At 46.7% G+C, this 24,531-nt stretch overlaps 1 protein-coding gene across 1 annotated transcript; it reads left to right on the forward strand.

The window, feature by feature from the left end:
• Positions 1–10,387: 10,387 nt before the first annotated feature.
• On the forward strand, positions 10,388–24,518 carry FBXO3 (F-box protein 3). The gene is made up of 11 exons (XM_029582570.1): positions 10,388–10,538; positions 11,986–12,075; positions 16,450–16,613; positions 17,828–17,942; positions 19,426–19,630; positions 19,969–20,014; positions 20,110–20,194; positions 20,430–20,552; positions 21,018–21,133; positions 21,439–21,629; positions 23,030–24,518. The coding sequence occupies exons 1-11, from the start codon at positions 10,447–10,449 to the stop codon at positions 23,153–23,155; spliced, it is 1,353 nt and encodes a 450-aa protein (XP_029438430.1). The 5' UTR covers positions 10,388–10,446; the 3' UTR covers positions 23,156–24,518.
• The last annotated feature ends 13 nt before the right edge of the window (positions 24,519–24,531 follow it).

The raw sequence follows: 24,531 nt of genomic DNA on the forward strand, positions 1-24,531 counted from the left end.
CCTGTTTCCAACAGTGGCCAATCCAAGTCACAAGTACCTGGCAAGTACCCAAACATTAGAGATCCCATGCTGCTAATACCGGCAACAAGCAGTGGCTATTGATTAATAGCAGTTAATGAACTGTACCCCTTTCCAGATCTCATATATATATATATATATATATATATATATATATATAATTTTGGAAAGCACCCATCCAAGTACAGATCCCTGAGGCACTCCACTGTTTACCCTTTTTTCCACTGAGAAAACTGACCATTTAATCCTACTCCCTGGATCCTGTCTTTTAAACCAGTTTGTAATCCACAAAGGACTTTGCCTTCTATCCCATGTCCTTCACCAAGAGTCCAGGAATAAGCTGAGAGCACTGATGCTCCTGCTGGACTGCTCTGGTCATTGAAGTTCATTCAGACTCGTAATGGCCCTGTGTGTGGCTGCAGGAGAGCAGGCAGCAAGTCCAGAAAAGGGGGGGGGGGGGAGGGGGTGAAGAGTAGCTTAGGTTATCCAAAAAGAGCTGGGCCTGAAAGGGAGAAGCTCTCTGTAAATGATAGGACTGGCACTAATGAACTTGGGGGCCGATGCACTATGGGCACACTAAAAACTGATGCCTTCCTAAAGCGCACCCATCCACCTCTCCCGGCTCGTGATGCATGCGGGAAGTGAGCTGCTGTGTTAAAAGGGAGGCGCTAGGAGAAATTGTGCTCCCTAGCGCCTCTTCTGCATCAGGCGCCCAGGAGAGGTGGCTGTCAGTGCGGGTTAGGAAACCGGAAGCTCAGTACAGGCATCCATTTTCTCCCTCTACAGACGCACAATATAAAAGGCCTGGAATGTGTATATTGTGCACCCTGACATTTTTTTTTTCCCGGTCAAGCCTTTTTTTTTTGTTTTCATACAGCTTTCTCTGGTTCCTCCTACTTAGTATTGCGAAAATACTTTGTAGGAGGAACCACAGAAAGCTTGTTTTGTTTTGGTTTTTTTAACCCTTAAGCACCGAATGACTTAACACCAGACCCGGAGCTGGCGTTAAATTTTCCACGTTAAACAGGGCAAGTTGGGCACGCAGACATCTTTGGCATGCTGGGGTAATGTTTAATAGCCTCGCCAACATGAATTTACATGTGATGAGCGTTGTTAGCTGCACGTTTTGGATGAGCTGATCCCGTTACTGCATCGGTTGTTAGCTTAGTGCGTCCAAAACGCGCATCCAGTAGAGTTTATCGGTGCGCTGGCCTGACTGCCTGATATTGCATCGGCCTGTGTTGTAGTTAACTGTACTGCAATACAATCTCACTTCCACTGCAGGGCTATGCTTTCCACCAGTTCCAGAGAATGGACGCGACGGGCATCCAATAAAATCTATACCATCACCCCCCCCCCTCCTCCTATTATGCATGCTGAGAGATCTGTGCATGGAAGAGGCTCAGAGAATGAAATCTGAACTTGCATTAACTGATTAAATAGATGCAATCAATAAAAATTGCAGCAGGTTTCAGGCGTGATAATCCTTTCAGTACTTTGCATTTCCAGCAAGGAGCCTTCGCTGGTGCTTAGCTAAAAAAAAAAAAACCTCCTCCTTGCTTGCACAGAAGGGCAGACATAGCACCATAACACTGCCTCGTGCTTTCTGCACTAAGCCTGAGCCGAGCACGTGATGTGCCTGGAGTTTGGCTGTTTTCGTGTGTAATCTTTTAGCCGCAGCGGTGAGGTAAGGTGGAGCCCTGCAGCCCTACCCTCCTTATCTCAGGAGCAGCTGCTGGGGTGGGGGGCCTTCTGCTGGGGTAGTGGCCAGAAAGCGATACCGCGCCACTTTCTTAACCTTCGCTGCCGTCTGTGCAGGGCAGGTCCATCCAGCTCCTCAGAACGTGCCCTGCAGATGGGTTTGAAGTGGCATTCTCCAACCTTACAGATGTGTACTGACGATGGATGAGGCAGTAGCTCCTCTCCCTCATACGCACAGCAAGCTCTTTCAGTAAAATTGTGTGTTAGGCACATGGTGCGTCTGCTGGGACTGTGCATAGAGCTGTAGGGGCTGCGGTGGCTCTGTTCTTACTGTGTCCTGCTCACTAAACCCTTTTGTTTCACACTTAAGAGTGTAAGCTCTTCTGGACAGGGGCATGACATGCATGTAAATGATATTGTACAGTACTGACTATGCCCTAGGAACGGTGTTTACCATTATTAAGATAAGGTTGGCTGAAGTCGAATGATTTTCGGGCTATGGCCTGGAGTGAGCTCGGGTCAGTGGAATATTGACCTGTTCTGCTGATCTAGGCCCTCAGGAACGGGTGCCGAGAGGTGTTCTCGTCTTCGTTGTTGCAAGAGATGGAGCAGCCAGCAAAAAAACATAATTGTAGTAAATGTCAGCCTGCTCCAAGGTTTGCTGCTGGGGAAGATAGGAAGGATGGATTTTCCCAAGTGAAAGAGGGGAAGAATTCATTGAAACCAGGGTGCAGTGTGGAGCAAATCCAGCCTTAGTTTCACAGGGTGCGAGTCTTCGTGGGGCAGGGGCCTTCAGGTTTTTGCCTGCCTGGAATGTCCTGCGTCACTGGAGGCAGGGCGGGGGGGCTTTAACTACCCCCATTACTGCAGCAAACTGACTGACTTTCCAATAATTGCAATTAACTTGAACTGGCAGCACTGTCTTGGGCAGCAGTATGTCACAGGGTGATGTATTGTCTCGCTCGCTCGTGGAGTCACATTCCTGTTCTCTGCCTTCTGCTTGATTTATCCGCAGCACAGCAGTAGCTTTCCTATGCAGTAGGATCCGTGCATGAGTAAAGTTTGTGTGTGCTGTAGTTGACTTCAGATACCGTTTTTAGCTCTGATTTTTCCGGCCCCTGCCGTTTTCTCCTGCTCCTTGGTGCTTCCAGCTCACCTGGAACTGGACCTCCTGTGAGCTGGGGTGCCATGAGCGCCCTGAATGTGTGACCCAGTGCTGCGAAGGGTGGGCTGAGAAGCAGGGAAACCCACCTTCAGATCCTGCTTCTCCCACCGCTGAGCCTTGTGACCTTTGCAAGCCACTTCCCTCTCCATTGCCTCAGCTTGTGAGCTCTCTGTGGCTGTAATGTCTCTTGAGTTTAGTGCTGGAGATCTAAACTCCAAATGCAAATGAGTGTGCAGCTGAGGTTTTCCTCTCATTTTATAATGCCCACCGCCACCTAGCTCAGCCATTACAATGGCAATTCTTGGCTGGGGGCTTCTTTTAATTTCTTGTGCTTTTTTTTTTTTTTTTAACGTTGCCATTGCTTTTGTATACCCCATTGTGATTACTGTGTATGTCACTTGTAAGCTGCCAAATACTTTGGATTGTGGGGACTTTAAATGAAATAAATAAAGATCTTAGTCTGCGGAATAGGTGTCGCTGCTGGGTGTAGGATGGCTCAGACTTGTTCTGCAGGGGCTGAGTGTGGGAATCAAACCCGGGACCAGTACGCAGGAGGCCCTCTGAGGGAAAGGTGCTCCTTCACCATGTGGATAGGGTCGTGGCGCTGGGCTGGCTCAGAACCCTCCCGCGTTGCTGTACCGAGGTAAACAAAACTGCAGAAGCTGAATTTCATCCTCAAATCGACGATTGTGTAATGCACAAATCTCAAGGCGGTCTCCTTTCTTTGGAGATGGAGCCCAGCTCAAAATGTTAAGCTTTTACGAATGTTTTCTGAATTCAGAGGTCAGTACAGACTGAACTGAAGCATTTTTCGTGGCGTCTTGTAGAATAATGAGAAAAAGCAAACCTGATATGATAGGAAAGCTATAAAGTACTTGGCTTTAGGTGGTTAAAGACTTGGGTCGGGACCTGAATGGCAGCGCAATGCTTGATTGCAGGTTCCCCCGTTTTCTTAGGCTGGGCCACACGTTCGCTCATTTCTCTGCTTGCCACCTGTCAGGTAAGTTGCTGGCAGTCGGGACAGAGCTTTTTCATGATACTGTTGCTAACAGGTCAGTGGGCTTGGCGACGATTTCAGAAATACTACGTCTGGGAGAACTCTGTGCCATGCAGCACCTTGGCATGGGCGTGGGAGCGGGAGGAGCTGGTACAGCCATCGCTGCTTGAAGAGTGAGCTGCCACGAGCCCACGGCAGGAGGAGGAGGAGCAGCCGGTGCTCTCATCTCATTATATTAAATGTTTAATTAATTGTTATCTTGTTACAATGTAAAATAGGGCAGTTCTCGCCCTATTCAACCTGTTATCTGGAAACCGATGTGATATCTCGATCGAATGTCGGTATACAAAAGAAATAAATAAATAAAATAAATAAAAATCTTCATGTACCACGCAGTACAGGAAGAAGACCAGCTGCACTGGGGTACGTCCTGCAATGTGGGGTGTTGAGCTGGACAAGGGCTGGTGGGCGCTGACAGCTGGGAGAGGCGGGGGGGTGAAAGTGATGTGGAAGATGAGTCTGTGGTGAAGGAGGGGAAAGAACGTTGATAGGGATGAGCTGGGGTATGAGGAGTGCATTGGAGGGGTGAAGGAAAATGAAAGTGGGCTGCCTTAGGGTTAGGGCTGCTGGTTTTCAGGGATTTTAATTTGGTCATTGGCAGAGCCCCAGAGGATCTGCTGGCAGCACTGCCTTCCTTCAGCTGCTGACATTTGTAGCACCAACCACAAAGCACCGAAAACCAGAAGGCCTTAGACATGGTGCACTATTACTGTACTCCTGAGGGAATCCTGCACTAAACATTGTAAGCTTTGCATCTCTGAGTAAGGTTAATTATTACTCGCGGATACTGATTATATTGTATTATTTTGGCATAGTATGCAGGATTGTGCAGAAACCCCCCAGGAGAAATAATATGGAAGGTATTGTCAGGCAAGAGCTGATGGCAGCCCAACCATGCCCAGTCACAGTCCTGGAGGAAGGAATATAATAATAATAATAATAAAAAGATATGGAATGATTGCACCTAATAGGGCCTCCAGGCAACAGAGGCAATTGCTTAGGGCACCAGATATCCAGGCCAGAAAGCAGCGTAACTGTGGCAGGGAGAAGGCTGCTCCAGCAATCCACTGCAAGGGTGCACTGCCATGACCCATGGTAGGGGAAAAGGGACTCCCCTCTCCCCATACACACTTTACAATCTCCAGAGTCTCCCACCCTTCGGCCTCCCTACTAAAGGTCAAATGAAACCCTCAGATTACGGACAGGAGGCTGCAGTCACCCTTCCAGGTCGTGTGTGCCTCGTGCTCTGGTTTAACAGCACTTTATCTGCACCACATTAGGAATCGTGAGGATCCTTTCAGGGTCCTCTCCGTGGTCGCCCATGCTGTACTATTTTTCTGTTTTTGCCTTCTCCTCGTGTGCCTGGTGTTTTCATGCTTTGTGCATATTTTCCTCAGGAAAGACTACGGTATTTACTATTACATGCCTGGAAATAAAGATTAGCAAATAAAAAACAGGCAAAAAAAAAAAAACCCTCCAAAAAATATATAAGATAAGATTTTTTTATTGGATTAACTTAATACGTTTTAGAATAGAATGAGCGAAAGATGCCATCTCTAGGAAATAGAAGTAAATCCTTCCAGTGATGGTTTGAAAAGGAAGGCGGGATTGATGGGTGATGAGAAGGGGACAGTATACTTTTATGGCTCATAATGAGATAAGAAACCTTTGTCTGAGTCCTTTCTTGTCAGCTCCAAAGACTTTTGTTCCCTTTACTTATTCTGCTCATAACATCATTGCTGCAGGGGTCTGGTTCCAAAAAGCGTTCCCCCTTGGAGGTGGGGCTAGCCCTTGTCTCTGTGTGAACTGACTCTTGCCTTTAATGCCTGGCCTGTCTCACCACCTTTCTTCACACTTCCTTTCTGTGCACTTGGTTTCCAGTGGCATGAGAGATGGCCAAAAGCAATACCACAACTATAGTCCTTTTTTTTTTGTTTGTTTGTTTATTTCTCTTGGCATCCTTGAGCCATTGCGATAAGCCCAGTGGCAGCCATAATGAGGAAGCTCTTGTCAGCACAGTATATTTCCTGAATAACACAAGGGGTGCAGGGTAGAGAGTGAGCTGTCAGAGATGGTACCACAGGCAGGAGGAGGGGTGGGAAGGGGCTTAAAGAGCGTAGCATACGTATAGCACCCCCGGCCGCACAGAAAAGTAACCGCATGCTTCAGACTGCTCTTTATAGGTTGGACCACAGCGTGGCATCCTAAGACATGGGAGAAAATTGCTCAGCCAATGCCATGTTTGAATATCAACTTCATAAACTTGCACGCAGGGGGGAATATTGGGATCCTGAGGTCGCTCAGCACAACCAAAATGATTCGGTGGTCTCTACCATTTCCTGGGATCATCGGGGGAAGGTTTGTGTTCAGGGCAGAGTCCCTCCCAGCTCCTTTAGGGAATCTGCAGCTTTGTTAATATAAAGCAATCTGGAGAAGCCTTGAGGGAGGCCCAGCGTCTTGGCTTGGTTTCTTAGTTTCAAAGAGCAGGCTGTAAACAGAACTGCAGCCCTGCCTAAACCTCCAGCTGCTTTCCTTCAAAGACTCTGGCAGGAGTCCAAGGAAGCTTGACACTGGTTAACCTGGGAAAATGGTATTGATTACCGTGATGCAGAGGCACCATTGCACTGGAGTTTCTCTTCCCTAACAGTTACGGGAAGGGGATTTTTGGAAGCCCCTCACATGTGGGTGGGTCTGCATTAGATAAATTCATGACTCAGCCTCCTGCTGACCTAAAATGTAAGAAAAACCTCAAACAAACAAACAAACAAACACATTCCTTTTTGCCAGTGTTTGCAAGCCTGTGTGTATAATAAAGAGCGGCCTCAGATTTTTGTACTGCATTGGATGGAGAGAGGCCCTTTTCCTCAGACTACTGCAGCAATCACTGTTTACAGACTGGAATAATGGTTTCAGGCTAACCTGGCTTCAACAGGAGCAAACGGCTCTTTATGAATCAAGAATACCTCAACATATTTGTATAAAATGTGCTTTTAAGTAAGAAAATAGATATCCATAGATATCGAAATAATCTATCTTTGTCTCACACAGATTAGGTGATTGTGCCTGCTCCAGTTTCATTATCACTGAAGCTGTCTGTGGGTCCTATCCACTGGGCCTTTCTGGTTTATTCATATGGGAACAGGTTACCAGCCTATAGCGCAATCCTCAGTTTTGGGGGACCTGTGGTCCATCTTTCTGCGATTCCTCTCTTGAGGCCTTTCTGGCAGGAGCATCCCTAGCAGGCTCTGAGCATTCACCGGTGACCGGGCAATGGTCCCAGGAGGAGGATAATGTACGTGCAGCTGGGACTGGATATTTTCCATACAGCGTCTAACTACAAAGTTAGGAACAAAAGGTACCCATCTAAATTTGGTTCCAATATCAGGTTATGTGCGTGCAACTTTACCTATTTCAAACCATTGGGGTGAGTTCTGTGCATTCTCTGTGAGCGGATTATGCAGGCATTTTTAGAAAATGAAATTGATGCACGTCGATTCATATCACCCCCCTCCCATCAGGAGCACCCCCTTTTAATGCTGCCAAATTCATCGTGCAAGTAATAGGCATACGGCTGTAGGTGGCTGAAATATCACATTAATTCCTTACTTTTTTTTTTGCATGTACATCTTAATTAAGCTTTTGAAAATGTACCCTGTCTCAGAAACTGGGACCACCAGCTAGAACCTGATGACAGTTCTGCAGTATGTGGCTAATGCCAGATCGGGGTGGCTAGGACATGCAGCTCTCTGGGCTTCATGCAAGAGGAAAAGTGAAGGTTCACAGTGCATTAAAGAGGAAAGGCCAGCGTTTCTGACTGTGATGTGAACAAATGCTTCAGGAAAATAAGTGCTGGAAAGACAGAGGGCGCAACAGAAAAAAAGGACTGAATGAAAGTGGACAGACGGCAAAACAATATCTTGCTGCATTGCCTGCAAAATCTCACAAGTTCATGTACTGAGAATGTTTGCCATTACCGGCTGAGGTGCAGAGACAGCACCGTTTCTACCGTATGTCTCCCAGCTCTACCTCATAAGTAGGGACCTTCCTTTTCAGTTCTTATTTTGTTTTTCCTGGAACTCTATCCGTGTTTACTGCAACGAGAACAAACACAAGAGAAATCAGTGGGGAAAAAATGACCTGTCCTTTTCTTGGGTAAACTTTCACATGTTGGTAGGGATGCAGATGTGAATTATGCACCAAGTCCAGATGACCTTCATCATTGCACTGTAGTTGTAATAATTCTACTATTAAACATGCAAGGTCTATGTGTTTGTGTATGTGTTTGTGTGTGTGTGGGGGGGGGGGGGGGGGGGAGGGTAGGTCTAGTGTTAATTTGTAGTGTTACCCATTAAGCAGGAATGAGGAAACTCCCAGTCCCTGTGGGCCTTCCAGGATACTCCTAGTGAATATGCAGGAGATAAGTTTGCATGCCTTTGAAGCAGTATGCATACAAATCTACCTCATGAATATTTCTTAAGGATAGCCTGACAACCTGACTGATGAGCGGCCCTAGAGGACTGGATGTTCCCCAACTCTTGTCACACAGTTACATTTCCTTTGGCAGGTCAAGGAAATTGTAACTTTATTTTGTTCTCTTAACAAAGAGCTGCTGAAAAACTCAGCATTACCCTCTCCTCATTAAATGATCACGCATTCCTCCGGTCCTGAAGTATCAGCAGCACATAGATAAGCTGCTGCATCACAAAAGGCCAGGCTGACCTGGAAAAGGGGCCTCACACTGCTGAGCTGCTCTAAGAACCTAGCAAGAGAGCAGGAACAAGGACTGGGGGGAAGACAAATTTCTGTTTTGTTCAGCAGTTTCTAGAGAGAAAAAGTGTGCTGTGCCCTTACTGGGACTGTGAAGCAGAAGCAAACATCTGAGCAGAATTCTACTGAGCTGACAAAAAATGGGTGGCAACTGTGTTTTGGAGATTCCAGGTGCCAGAGCTGGAGGGAATGGTCAGCTTGTGCAATTCCTGATCCCTGGCAGAGGCTGTGTTTGTTGTTTGTGCAAATCCCAAATATCTTTTTCTGTAGACCAGTACTATTGCACAATACACTAGGCCCACAGCTCAAGCAAAAGATCAGCCTGTGCATGGGCAGTAGATATCAGGAATGTAAAATGTTTACAGCTGCAAGGACAAAGAACCACGTGGGTAGGATGGTTGTGTAAACCACCACGTTTTGAAGAATGGGAAGACAACCTTTTTTGGTGCAAGGGCTGGCTGTAGCTTGACACTCCACTGAAATGCATTAGAGTAAATTCTATTTTGGATAATGGGAGCAAGAAAACAGCTATGATTTAAGCACACAGAAAGGGTCTCCTGGGAGCTCTGTAAAACTCCTGGGTAGCCATGATAATTTCTCTGACCTAACCAAATGCTGTTGGCTCTGTATTTACTTAGCTGCTTTCATGGATGGAGGTGGAGAGAAACCTGTGAGTGGATGAGAAGGAAATGGAGAGGAACATTGGGTGGTATGGAGTAGATGGTAAGAGCTGGACAGGAAATTAAAAGAAGAGATGAATTTAAGGGGGATAAGAGATGGCGAGGAGGAGGAGACAAATAATATGGTGGGGGAGCATTTAGAGAAATGGGAAGGAAAGATGGAGAAGAATTGGAAGGGGAATGAGATGGAGAAGGGGGAAGGAGCCAGAAGTAAGGAGATGGTGATGCATTTTTATCACCTGCTTCCCCCATGTTAGAATCACTAGATCTGCCCATGTGTGGCCTGTATGAAACTCAGTCATTTCTTTTTCTGGTCAGACTGATAAAACAGGACAAGTGTGTGTTTCATGATCCTACTTAAGCAGGACATAGGTCCATTGCTTAAACAAGACACCTGGCCACCCTAGCTGCAGTGCATGAGCTTTAAAAATCACACAGGACCCTGCTTCCCTCCCTCAGAAGGCCGGACAATCTTCCATTAGTGCTGCTGGGACAATTGTCATAGGCTCATTCCATGCTGCTTTCTCCCACTCCACTACAGTCGGGGCCTTTTCCTTTAAAAGCTTATGGGAAATGCAGTTCATAGAAAGGATATGCGCCACATATGCAGTTTTATTTTATTGTACCTGGGAATTTCAACGTTAGAACAGCACAGAAATAAATGGATAACGCCGTTTCCTATGGTTTTTCTCCTCTGTGTTATTTCAAAGTCATTGTTCCACTGACATCTTGAAACTCCCAGGCACAATAAAATAAAACCTGAAAGCGAAGGTCCCTATCCAGGGTCTGCAGAATAGCCCAGCATACTATTCGGAGCTGCCCACGTCACTCCATCCTATTGTAACAATGCATTTCTTTATTTTAGCAATTTGTTACTCGCCTAATCACAGCGCGCTGCAGGCCGGGCACGACTTACTCAGCGCGCTAAACCGCACCGCGGCCCCTTTAAGAGCCTCCGCCCCGCCCTCTCTCGCGCGTTTGGCGCCGCGCCGCGATTGATAACACACGAGCGCGCGCCGGCGACGTCACGAGGGCCAGGAGGCGGGGCCAGGCGGAAGATGGCGGCGGCCGTGGAGCTGAGCCTGGAGACGCTGCCCACCGATCCGCTGCTGCTCGTCCTCTCCTTCCTCGACTACCGCGACCTGGTCAGGCAAGTGCCGGGGCGATGGCCGCGGGCAGAGCCGAGCGGCCGGCGGTGCCTCTGCGCCCGGAAAGTGGCGGGTGGGAGGGACCGCAGGGCTGCTGTCACCCTCCATCCTTTCTCCCTGGGAGGAGAGGGGGCTGTTGTCGCTCTCCAGCCTCCTACCCCCGGGGTGTGTGTGTCAGACTAATGCCCCTGCCCCCCCCCCCCACTCCAGCCTGGGAGGGGTGCTACTCCATCCTCCTCCCCCAGCCTGGAGGGGGGCATCTGCCACTCCCCACTCCCTCCCCCAGCCTGGAGGGGGGCATCTGCCACTCCCTCCCTCAGCCTGGGGGGGCTGCTGTCACTCCAGCACTTTTCCCTGGGGGAAGAGGGAGCTGTTGTCGCTCTCCAGCCTCCTACCCCCGGGGGGGGGGGGGTGTCAGACTACTGCCACTGCCCCCCCCCCCCTCCAGCCTGGGAGGGGTGCTACTTCATCCTCCTCCCTCAGCCTGGAGGGGGGCATCTGCCACTCCCTCCCTCAGCCTGGGGGGGGGAGGGGCTGCTGTCACTCTCCAGCACTTTTCCCTGGGGGAAGAGGGGGTGCTATTGCTCTCCAGCCTCCTACCCCCCGGGGTGTGTGTGTCAGACTACTGCCACTGCCCCCCCCCCCCTCCAGCCTGGGAGGGGTGCTACTTCATCCTCCTCCCTCAGCCTGGAGGGGGGCATCTGCCACCCCCTCCCTCAGCCTGGGGGGGGAGGGGCTGCTGTCACTCTCCAGCACTTTTCCCTGGGGGAAGAGGGGGTGCTATTGCTCTCCAGCCTCCTACCCCCCGGGGTGTGTGTGTCAGACTACTGCCACTGCCCCCCCCCCCCCTCCAGCCTGGGAGGGGTGCTACTTCATCCTCCTCCCTCAGCCTGGAGGGGGGCATCTGCCACTCCCTCCCTCAGCCTGGGGGGGGGGGCTGCTGTCACTCTCCAGCACTTTTCCCTGGGGGAAGAGGGGGTGCTATTGCTCTCCAGCCTCCTACCCCCCCCCCCCGGGGTGTGTGTGTCAGACTACTGCCACTCCCCTCCCCCTTCAGCCTGGGAGGGGTGCTACTTCATCCTCCTCCCTTAGCCTGGAGGGGGGCATCTGCCACTCCCCTCCACTTCCCTCAGCCTGGGGGGGGGGGGCTGCTGTCAGATTCTGCCCTTTATCCCTGCCCCATGGGGACTGCTGTCACGATCCATGTTCCTATCTTGGAGGGAGCTGCTGTCATGCTCCATACCGCCATGGGGGTTTCCAGGTTCTCTGAGGAACAGTGTTGCAAGGAGTTCAGGAGAGCAAACCAAATATGTTGCTTGATGTAGTTCTGTAAAAAGCTTCTTTGAATCTAGTTAATGTACAGCACGGATGGTTTACTGTCTTGACTTAAGGCAAGGCTTAAGTTATTTAGAATATAACGTTTTCAAACAAATGTGATTCTGTTTGTAGCTGCAGCTGTGTTAATCGAAGACTCAACCAACTGGTAAACCATGATCCCCTGTGGAAAAGGCACTGCGAGAAGTACTGGCTTCTCTCAGAGTAAGTAAATCCTCATTCTGTCCAAGCCCTATGAGTGGCAGGAAGCTCTAACCTTGTGCTCTTCACTGCTGCATATTCCCTCCATTCGGCAGGCGAAGCTTGTTGACAGAAAAGAGTGTGCTGTCTCCATTACTGCCCTGGCATTTCAGAACTCGTTGCTCCAAGAATTACCATTAATTAGCTGCACTAAGACATTTTAAGAATGTTTTAAAAAAATGTTCCTTTTCAGGCAAGCATTTCTTTAAAATGGGCTTGGATTTATTGCTGTAGCAATCCCTGTGTCATATGTTCTGTATTGTTATGAACCTCTGACTTGTTGCATTGTTTTGATTTTAGAATGTAAACCGCCCAGGACCATTGTACAGGCGATTATAAAAATACAAATCAATAGGGCGCTATTTTACAGGAAATGTTCTCTTTATTTTTCTCCATGTGCTATCCCTTTTACTCCCTGAAAGGTTTGGAAAAATATTGAACAACCGCATTTTAAGATCACATGGAAAAGATGTGCAAAGATCTTGATGCCATAGAAATTCTTTCTTTCCTGTCTCTTCTCGGCCGTCCCTGGCATTGCTGTTGCTTTTGAGGCCTTGACGTTTAGGCGGCTGGGGTGGTGACATTGTCATGGATGGGTTGCCGTTGTCTTCCCCACCAGTTGCTGAAAGATAATCTTTTGTCACTAAAGCCAGATCTCCCTCATTAGCGGAACGTGCGCTGGATGATACGGATTTGATTGGTGTATTTATGTATTTAATTTCTAATCCACCAAATCATGGCGGGGTACAACCAATAAAAACATCCATGGGAAGTAGAACAACGGCAAGACATTTTTATTTTATTTATTTTTTGTTTTTTTATACCGATCTTCCTACATTAGATGCAAATCAAACCGGTTTACAAAGAACAAAAACTTGCCAGACGGCCTTACATGGAACAATGAACATTTAAGCAACTTTAAGTAATAGTCAATGAGAAGAAAAACTAAATATACAATTTAAATTACATAGTAATCAAGGTAGATAAGAATTGGATTGGATTACATAGTAATGAAGGTCATAAGTGATAAAAGTCCAGTAAATGTATAATTCAAAATTTGTTGTTCTTGTACTAGGCTTAGTTAGGGAGCAGGTATGTATAAAAAGGAGTGGGGAAAAGCGGAAGACATAAATGGAATGAAATAGAATAAAATAATAACATAAAATAAATAAAATTAAATTAAATAAATAAATAAAAAAATAAAATAAAAGGGAAAGTCATGACCCAGAAATACAACACAAACCAAAATAGCCCAAAATTATATAAATAATTATAAAACTACCAGAGACTTGGACGGAGGAATCCAACACTCTGCACCTTGTGGAGCTCTACGTAATTAACCCGAAAAGCTTCCAGGCCCTGAACACGGGAAAGCAGTGGGTAGAGGGTGCCTCACTTATAGCCGTCTGCTGAATGTAGTGAAGAGCTCAGTTCAGAGGTGGGAAGCGGGGGGCAGGGGTTTGCTGTCAGTCAAATAAGCAAAACAGGCCTGACGTTTGAGGTGCAACACAAGTAGACACGGAAGCAACACCAGAAAATTATTTCTTTAAGGGGAGGAGTCAAGATGGCTGCATGAGCCTACTCTGCTCCCAGCCGCTCTACGCTTTCCTTGTTTTGTGTTCTAAGAGGAAAGGAGGCAGCGTTCCATCGTGGAGTTTGCATGTCCCAGTCTGGAGGGTGAGAGGGACTTGAGTTTCACTGTCGAAGTGGGTGGAGGAGAACCCTCTTCGACCAAGGAAGTGGCATCGCTGAGTCCGTTGGATAGCCGCTTACCGCTGGCTGAGAGGGATCACGATGCAGCAGGTGCTTCCGAGGCATGAAGTGATGATGTCACGGGGGGCGTCTTGGTGGAAGGAGTGACCAGTGGTGTGTCTTTGACCGTGGCTGAAATAGGCCGTGAGGATGTGGTCCACGAGCTAGGAACCTCAGCCTGAGTGTTTCTTTCACCACAAGAAACATCGGTGGTGGCATTAGCTGATGTGGACAATCAATTCTCTGGCTTTCTGGCTGAGGGTGAGTCATCTATAGCAAAGGGTTTCTCTCTTCCACTGAAACTGGCTGTTTTGTAACACTAAACTCGCTGTGGGACTTTCTTGTCAGCACCTCTGAGTGTCATCAAAAGGTTAATACTTTCTCTTAAAGTGAGCTCACTTGCTGAGGACTATAAAAAAAAAAAAATACTGCGTGAACAAGCTGACCACATCCAGTCCCTTGAAAGAGCTGTGAAGAAAGTGGAATCTGTTAATGCCACTGCTATTCAGGAACAGGATTTTCTTGCTCGGAGATTGGCGTCTGTGGACAGTCGTCTCTGGTATCTAAATCTACCATTTACCAATTTTCCAAAAATTGTGAGGGAACTTCCTCAACTGACTTTAAGAAAATATTTAGTGGAAATATTGCATCTTCCTCCATTCAAAAAAGTGTATTTCTTTCCCTTCAAGCTGAATTCTGGCCAGCAAGCTCCATTACAGTTGCCTAATTTGACTTCTTTTTTTGGAGTCTACTTCTCTTGAGTATGATTTGAGCTACTTTATGAGAAGTTACTTTAAGCATATAAGTGTGGTCTTTCTGGGACAGCCGGTTAGGATTTATCCGGACTTAGCCAGGGCAATGCAAGAAAGACTAAGAGAATTGTGGGCTTTCAGCAGGGGAGTACAGGGCTCTTGGAGCCTCCCCTGTTAGCAAACTGAGGGCTGAATGTAACCTTTTTTTTGTGTTTGTTTCTTGAATAGGAGAAAGCTGGTTGCTTCATCTGTCCCCAACAGTTTAAAGTTAGGACTCTCCTTTATTTTTTTTTTTTTTTTTGGAATATGGATTGCGTTTTTTCATGCTCTGGCCTGTTCCTCTCTTTTGCTTGGAAAGTCTAAATTTATGAGAGAAAAGTGACCTTGTATGATTTGATGCGTGATTGTTCTATGTATATCGCTCTGATTCTTTCTGTGCAAAGATTTTCTTTGTATTCTTTTGAAATTGTTTAAAAAAACAAAACAGTTTCTTTACTGAAAGGGTGATGGATGCATGGAGTGGACTCCTGCTGGGGGTGGTGGAAACCAGCACTGTAACATGGGATGAATGCAGAAGAGGTGAGGGGAGAGCCAGAGCTCGGTTGGGGTCTGCAGTGGTGCTAATGGCGGCGAGGGGTGGGGAAAGTGTGCCTGCAGGCCGTGGGGTGACCAGGTTGGGACGCAGGCTGCAGCTTCCTGAACGACGGTGGTGGCTGAGTTACTTAGCATTGTATTTTTCTCCATTCTAATGAGCTGGGTGGTAAAGCATAGAGGGGGGTGCGTGGAGGTCTGGGTATTGGATTGGGGCTGGGATCGTGTGTGGTCTGTCCAGGACTGTGGAAAACGTTTGAGAAGGCAGACAACCATCTGACGCCAGGATGTATTCCTGCAGCGTGAAGAGGGATAACGGGGGGTCTTATTCTGCCATCAACTACCATGTTGCATTATGTTACTCTGTAAGTCTCCTTGCCTGGCGTTTTTGGGCAGTGTTAGGCACCTACCCCACGTGCGTGCATGTTAAAACGCTCTTCTCTGTATGAATATGTTTATTCTGTGGTATTTTCCACTGCTGAGCTGAGGTTGTGATCCGTTTGGGGGGGCAGAGATTTCTGCTTATCACTTGTCACTGATGTCTTTATTTCTTCTTGGCCTAATATTTTCTTAAAAACAGTTTTGTACGTTGGGGAAAGAGCGGAATGGCTTTCTTTTTTACGTTCTGTTTTGTCACACAGATGTGGACTGAATATATTGCATTTGAGAAACCTCTGACCGCAGAGACATTTCAGTTCAGAAACCATGCAGCGGATCTTGACATCTTCTGTAAACTCCTCAGCTAAATTCATAGTAACATTGTGAATGGTGGCAGATAAAGACCCGTCCAGTCTGCCCAGCAAGTTTCTTTTTAAAAAAGTTTTTCTAAATGTGTTGAGGTAGTAACTGCCGCTGCTAGCAGGGTTACCCCTTCTCTTCATATGCATCCTTCAGCCACAAGAGGTCCTCTGTGTTGATCCTTTGCTCTTTTTTTTTGTGTTTTATCACCACCTCTTCTGGGAGAACATTTCATGCATTCACCACGCTTTCCATGAGACTTCTAGCTTCAGACATATTTAAATCTGCATTTAGTAGGCCGAGTTCTAATCTTTTCTAATTATGGGAAATTAGAATGGCCCTGCAGACGTTTATTGCTTCAGCGTACTGGGGGCCAGCACTGTCACAGGGTTTGCATAGCAATTCCACGGGACGGATGCTCCTCCTGATGCACATTCTCCAGTGCCTCGCTAAAACGTTTTCCAGCAGGCGTAGAAGTTAGAATGACCTCTCTTATTCACCACAGGTCCAAAAAGACCCCCAGAAGTCGGAGCTGGAAGGCAAGTTTCAGGGACTATTATTCGGACCTGGGGCGATATATCCAACACTATGCCACGCTGAAGAGGGCCTGGGATGACCTGGAGAGGTACCTGGGACAGAGGTGTCCTCGAATGATCAATTCTCTTAAAGGTATGGGACTCCGGCCTCCTGAGCACTCGCTGCTCGCGCTTTTCGCACCCGAGGCGGACATTTTCAGCCATGCGAGGGACGACTGGTAACTGAAAACCGCGTCGGTGTTTTCAGTCATGTAAAATCTTTTACACAATTCTTTAAGCAGGATTCTTTTTTCTTTTTTCAAAATGTTTTGTGTAATTATCTTAAGTTTTTGTTTATTTGCTTTGAAACACAAGGGAGAGTAGTCTTGTATAAATAATACACAAAGCAATAATAGCAGAAACCTACTACAAGACAGGGGGAGGATACCTTCAGGAAATATTTAAACAGGAAAAGGGAAAACAACCAGAAAGAGGCGAGCAATACAGTTAATTCTCCTGTAGAAACTGACACCGGTCTTATTAATTATGAAGGTCTCCATGCGTAAGGTTTCTCCTGCAGACAGTCCTGCAGTGTCTTTATTCTTCTGATATTATATCGACTGGGACTACCATGCCTGTGTCATTCTGTGCTCAACAAGCCAGGGATGTAGTTTTCCTAAGTATCTGAAGAATAGGGATTTTTCCTGACTGTTCCTGAGCTGCTCAAGCTTGTAGGAGACTTTTTTTGTCTTTCAAAAATAAGGTACTGTCTTCAAGGGCCTTTTTTTTTTTTCCCCTTACAATTTCCTTGTGTTTAATTACTTTTCAGACCAATAAGTTGGTTTTTGGTTTTTTTTTTTAATGATCCTTTATACCTGGAGATCTTTTTTCAAATTTTAGAGGCATGGACTTGGCTAGCGTTAGACACCATCCACTGCCTGTCGTCATTGATGGTGTTTCTCAGTATTTTAGTAAACTTTAACTTGTTGTATTATTGTGAGTCACAGGAAGGGATGGCACTTGGCTTCTTTAGCATGTAGAAAACAAAAGATCACCAGTCAAACTTGTTTCCAAAATTTAAAAAGCAGCAACCGGTTTTGTTTTGTTTTTAAAGTTAACCCTTGAAAATATTGAATGAATTTTATTGCAGATAGGTTCTGCCTCCTTTCTGTTTGGTTTTTATTAGCGTTGCTGTAGAAAGATGGCCCATCCTGTGTCAGAGGGGAGGGGTGCAGAGTGCTCTATGCAGTGGTCCCTTTTCGGCTGCTTCCCAGTGGCCATATTTACTAGATTAGTTTTAGGCACCAGCTTGCAGTAGAGAATGAGATCCTAGGATTGCTTGAAAGGAAATTTGTTTTCTGCTAATAGATGGCGTGCAGGAAGAAGACCTGAATGCAGTGGAAGATCAGATTGGATGCAAGCTGCCTGACGATTATCGTTGCTCTTTCCGTATCCACAATGGACAGAAGCTGGTGGTCCCGGGGTAAGATGTCCATTAATGGAATGACGAAAACAAAACAGTGATAAACCCAAGCCGATATATCTATATCATTATCACTTGCAAAAATCATGGAATCAGTAGTGCTACATCAACTTACGGCTCGTATTACTGACAACTCACTTTTGAATTCACAACATGGTTTCCGAAAAGCTATAGCATGGAAATTTTATTATCATTTAACACGCTTATGCTTGGTTTCAACTCTAATGTAGATTATATTTTGGTTCTACGCAACATAACTGCTGCTTTTAATGCTATCTGTCATCAGATTCTCCTCGCACCCGTACAGTCTGCTGGCGTTGTTAGTGTAGTTCAGGAATGGTTTCTCTCATATCTATCAAACAGAACCCAACAAGTAAGAACTGGTTCATCATTTACCGTCTTCTGGTGTTTCTCAGGGTTCTGCAATGTCAGCCAACGTTTATCTCGCTGCCCTCTGTCAACTCTTCAAATGTCTCGATGTGAATTTCAATATTTACGCCGATGACATTCGGTTTTTCGTTCCTTGCAGCTCTTCTTGGTCTGACACTTTAGCCTTTGTTTCCTTTATGCATTAATTTTGTTAAGCGCTGGCTTTGACTGAAACTGAGGTTACCAAAGACTGACATAATATTCTTATCCGGTGGTAAAATTGATACCTCATGACCTTCTAACCTCTTTAAACTTTCAGGGAGAGACTAGGTGTAATATTCAACACAAATCTCTCTATGCATAATCCAAATTTCTGCAGTGGTCAAATCCTCATCTTATAAGTTACATTTGTTAAAACGCTTAAAGCCACTAATAGAGAAACATGATTTTTGTCCTGTGTTACAAGTCCTGACCACTGCAGATCTCTTTACTTGGGTTTACCTGCACATTTGATCCAAAATACTGCAGCATGAATTTTAAGCAGAACACGATTGTTTTGTACTCTTTACAATGGCTACCAGTTTCATCACAAATCCAATATAAAAGAAGCGCATTAATCTTCAAGCTAATACAGAATCAGTCATCTATCTGGTTAAACACATCTCTCTGCATTTATAAACCCAGCAGACACACAGTGAAGTTAGTAGGTATTATTTATTCAAAGTGGATTACAAAATCAACATCATAAAGCAATAAAAAATAAAATATTAAAGTTAGAAAACACTTCAGAAAATGACTGCTTTGACATACTTAAAATAGTTTAAAGTCTGATTAAATCCTGTAATTCATCAGACATTGTATTGCAGGATTGGATTTCTGAGCTGTTTTCCTTGGATGATCATATAGTTTCAATTCCAAGCGGACAAACTGAGCCAGTCCTGGTCTTATCCTATTGCATGCAGGGAGTTGTAGTCCTGCACTTCTCAGGGACCTCTGAGAAATCGGAATGACATCTCCCTGCTTGCAGGCCAGTTCGACTTGTCCCCCTGGACGTGGAGCTGCCTGGTTGCCCTACTTCTTACAGTATAACCTGCCTTTCTTTTTGGCTGTTCAGGCTGATGGGAAGCATGGCTCTGTCCAATCACTATCGCTCGGAGGACTTGCTGGACATCGACACTGCTCTTGGAGGCTTTCAGCAGAGGATGGGACTGAAACAGTGCTTGCCTTTAACCTTCTGCATCCACACGGGCCTGAGCCAGTACATGGCGCTGGAGAGCGTGGAGGGCCGCTCTCAGTACGAGATCTTCTACCAGTGTCCAGTAAGGAGAGAGGTTCTAAGTTTCATTGCTTTGAAATGCGGCCCACGTTTGACCAGGTTTTGACTCCCCATGATGCATCATCTTTATTGCGTTGTCTTCTGAGTTACGGCGTGTAAAGGGGGCTTAGGAGCATTTTGTTGGGCTTGTGTTACACTTTACTATAGCCAACCGGGGAAGGAAAAATCCGTACTTTGGGTCGCCAGCTGATTTCTTAGCGGATTTACTTACATTATGCCTATGACGTAGAATCGGTCACAGAGCAGCCGCCGTGATCAGCTTGGCCTTTGCCAGGGAGATGCGTTTTCACTGATTTTTTGCTGTGCTCTCTTTTGATGTAGGATCAGATGGCGCGTAACCCCTCGGCTATCGACATGTTCATTGCAGGTAGGAGTGGACAGGAAGCCGGGACTCTTCTCTGATATTAGCACATTGCAGTAACATCAGCCCGGTTTCACCGCCCTTTCTCTGTTTATTTGTAGGCACATCATTTTCGGAATGGTTTACCACGTATGTAAACAACGTCGTGACAGGCGGTTACCCCATCATTCGAGACCAAATCTTCAGGTACAGTGGAGCTGAAATGCATTAACCTAATCCAATAAGCAGGTTTTCCTTTCTATATTTCTGCGCTTTGCTGATGTACAGAAGCCCCTGCTTGTCCTTAATACCCCGTGGACACAGTACAGGTTAAATAGTTGAACCTCATTCGGGTGCACTACTCGTGATAAGCATTTGAATCCCGGACGTATAATATATGCTCCGGATCTCTGTTGTGACTGCCTCCTCTGCTCGCCGCTAGGTATGTTCACGATAAAGGCTGTGTGGCCACCACAGGAGACATCACTGTTTCAGTCTCCACCTCGTTCCTGCCGGAGCTCAGCTCTGTTCACCCACCGCACTACTTCTTCACCTACAGAATCAGGTGAGAATGCCAGGGGGAGAGGACTGCAGAATTATTTTGTAATCTGGACTGGAATTAGGAAGGCGGGGTGGCTATAAAACGGGATGCCCGGGCTCTTCTAAGGTGATGCCGCGCTGTGTGCGCTTTTAAAACTTACCTGCTATCCTCCCCAAAACACAGAGCGGTCAAATTGGATTTGCTGCTCTCTCTTAATCTCCTCACAGAGCCTTCTCTCTGCGGCATGGCCTGCTGCTCTCTTACAGGCCAAGTCGAATGATCTCGACGAGGTGAATTATTTCATAATTTAGAGGAAAAGCAAAGGTGGTGGAGCTCACGTCAGAAGAGCCCAATGCTCTTACAGGATTTATTTTTGGAGGATGGGGGTGGGGGAGGGTGTCTGGCCTCTGCGAGAAGCCTCTTTAACGTGTCGGAAGGGGATTAGGCAGGCCGCCACCTCCCAAGCTGTGAAATCTGTTTGTTGCTTAGAATCGAGATGTCGAAGAACGCCTTTCCTGAGAGAGCCTGCCAGCTGGACAGTCGCTACTGGAGGATAATGAACGCCAAAGGGGATGTGGAGGAAGTGCAGGGGCCAGGAGTTGTAGGTAGGTAGCAGGGCCTTCATCGTGCCAGAACCCACAGCCGCTCCCTTCTCTTCTGTGCGAGGAGGGTGTGTAGACTTTTTTACACTTGTGTGTCAGGTGACTCGAGCTGGCCGTGCTGCACTGCTACGTTGGACAGGAAGAGCTTTTTGCTTTATACTGACAAGCGACTTCACGAACTGAAAAGTTGAATGTGACAAAAGTGCTGGCTTTAATGTACCATTACGTTCTCTATTCCAGTTGCCAGCTAAGACACTACTGACCCTTCAATTACATTTCAGTTTAACAATTGTCGCTTGCTTCCTCAGGCGAATTTCCCAAAATAGGTCCAGGCAAAGTGTATGAATACACCAGCTGCACGACTTTCTCCACCACTTCGGGGTACATGGAAGGTTACTACACCTTCCATCGTCTGAGCAACAAGGATGAGGTCTTCAACATCACGATTCCCAGGTTCCACATGGTGTGCCCGATGTTCAAAGTGTCCACCGTGCGTATGGTAAGCTGCGCCGCGGGTACTCGCCGCAGTCTGAGAGCCGTAGCCTTAAGTGTCCACCGTGCGTATGGTAAGCTGTGCCGCGGGTACTCGCTGCGGTCTGAGAGTCGTAGCCTTAAGTGTCCACCGTGCGTATGGTAAGCTGCGCCGCGGGTACTCGCCGCAGTCTGAGAGCCGTAGCCTTAAGTGTCCACCGTGCGTATGGTAAGCTGTGCCGCGGGTACTGGCTGCAGTCTGAGAGTCGTAGCCTTAAGTGTCCACCGTGCGTATGGTAAGCTGTGCCGCGGGTACTCGCTGCGGTCTGAGAGTCGTAGCCTTGAGTGTCCACCGTGCGTATGGTAAGCTGTGCTGCGGGTACTCTCTGCGGTCTGAGAGCCGTAGCCTTGCTCCAGGGAGTTCAGTCTTTCATTACATCCTGTCCTGTGTCTGCCCTTGGCAGAGGCCCTCTTTATAAAGCTGTATTATTTCAGCACAGCACAGCATCAGTTCTGCTGCCGAGGGTTTAGATGTAAAGAACAGAAACAGCCCATGCTATGAGCATTGGCATTCACGCTTCCTAGGGATCGTGGTCATCCAGCATAGCCGGGCTTAAAAGGGGTTTGGACAAGTTCCTGCAGGAAAAGTCCATAAACCATTACTAGCTGGAAGTGAGCAATCTATCTTGTCACGTTAGGATTTGTAGTATATTAGATGTCTAATCGTGCCGTGCCTTGTTGCAGTTAAATGCCTGGGGAAGACAGGTTATAAATTTTATTTTAAACTAAACTCCCTGATTCCCTCGAAAATAAACCATCTGGGAGGGATCCCTTGAAAACAGATAACTCTAACCAGCCTAACCCCTGCATGAACCGGAGCTGTCAGCTGCCTGGGGTGAGACCTCACTTTCCTTTTCATAAATGATTTTATGAGCCTTCGCCTTACCTGAGAAGCGTTATAAATGCTTGCTGAGAGTGCTTTGCTGGAAGCCTCCTCTGGTCCTCCAGTGCCCTCAGCCGTCGGATTCCAGGTTTGCTGTCTGGGCCTGCCCTGCCTCCGGGGCCTTGCACGGTCACAAAGCCAGGGGCCGTTTGGTTTTTAAGATCTTTCGTTAAGGAAATGTAGCTGTGTGCTTTCCCGAGCGGGACTGCCACACCAGGGAGCTGGGAAACCAAGCTTTGCAGGCTGCTGATCTGCCTCTGGTAATGGGGAAGAGGCAGCATTTGTTTGTTTATTTGTTTGCAGATATTTCTATACCGAGCTTCCTAAATTTTAGATCAGGCTGGTTTACAAAAAGAGCACGAAGCTAACAATTTAATGCCTGGTAAAATCATGAAATGTCTGTAATACTTAAATCTAATACAAGAACCTGCCAGTAAGGGTCAAAGTGACGGGACGGCTTTTTATTTCGTTTTCCTGCTCTGTAGGAAACCAGTCACAACGAGTATGGTCTGAACGAGGAGGAGGACTCCACGGATACGGACGAGTATGAGGAGAGAAGAAGGGTCCTGGACATGCCACCGTCCACTGGCCGCTGCCCACGGCACAGCTGAGCCGGCTCGGGCCTCTCCAGATCCCACAGAGGCAGCCGGGACTCTGCACCCTAGAGAGAATTACCCAGGGACCGTGCCAGCTCTCCCCTTCCTGCGACGGGGCAGTGGCTGCTTAAGTAACTCTGCATTTTAATTCTTTATTTCTTGGTTGTGCTGATAATCCAGAAATGGCACTTGGGGAGGGGAGGAAGAGGAGCAGCCGGGGATTGCTTTGGTTTCTTTTATACGTTTTGTTAAAAAAAATAGGTGGTGATGGCCACAACTGAACTTCCCACTGCTCTTGAGTTTTCTTGTGCAGGTGATCGCTTTCTGTGCCAGGGGCTTGGGTTTTCTCGGCAGGGGGATCAATAAAAATCCAAATTCATTTCAACCCGGATTTGCAAGAACATTGGGGGAGCTGACGTTTGAAAGAAAAAGAGAGATAATTAAAAGTTAACCAACATAATAATGGGATAGAGGGGATCTCTTTTTTTTTTTTAATAAGGCCAATGAATGTTTGGGCTTTTTTCTTTTTTCGAAGGTGCAGTCTTTCGGGAGTAAGCAGCACCCTTCCTTGGACAATGTTAAATCCCTTTGAAGACTCGGGAGCCTGTATATATATTTTTTTTTTTATCCAATGGCTGGAGTTTTCTGGCTTACTTATCCCTGTGTGCACAAGCCATCGTTCCCAAGGCTGCTCTCAGTACGTTCTCGTCTCCTGCAGCCTTGTACGGGTCACAATGCTAAACCCCATCCACCGCTGGGAAGTACATTAAGCCACCCAACTCCAAAATACAAAGGAGCTCTTGAAAACTGCATACAGTGTCCTCTCCCCCACCATCTTTTAATTGACTCCGTGCCTGGTGATTTTATACACTCAGACTTTGTTGCTCCCTGATTTAGAAATACTACATTTTGCATTACAAGGTGATGCTAGAAGATCCCGGGTTATAATTTAGACTGTTTTGATCTGTTTGATTTGGTTCTCTTGTGTTGACAATGTTGTTGATTCTTAGTTTTTCCTCAAGACTTTCTGTGTTACACTTGGAACGCTGGGCTCATAGAAACCTAGAACGGGATGGCAGATAAAGACCGCAGGGTCCATCCTGTCTGCCTCAGCCACTCGGGTGCATACTGTGCAGTGTTTACTAGCAAAGCAAACTCTTTTTGACTCGACCAATTTTAGATTTTGTAAATAGTTAAAGTTTGAGGTCATTTGCTTCAAATGTTCATCCATAACTTTGTGATGAGTGATGTAACATTATATCTTTTTTTTTTTTTTGTTCTGGATACCTGAATGGAGTTTTGTAACTTGCTCGATCCAACGAGGGGCTTAGACAGAAAATGTCACTAAACCTCAGGATTAAAGAAATATCAGATTTTCTTTGGCCTCTGTT

Source organism: Rhinatrema bivittatum, chromosome 17 (assembly GCF_901001135.1).
Source record: "Rhinatrema bivittatum chromosome 17, aRhiBiv1.1, whole genome shotgun sequence".
Lineage (NCBI taxonomy): Eukaryota > Metazoa > Chordata > Amphibia > Gymnophiona > Rhinatrematidae > Rhinatrema > Rhinatrema bivittatum.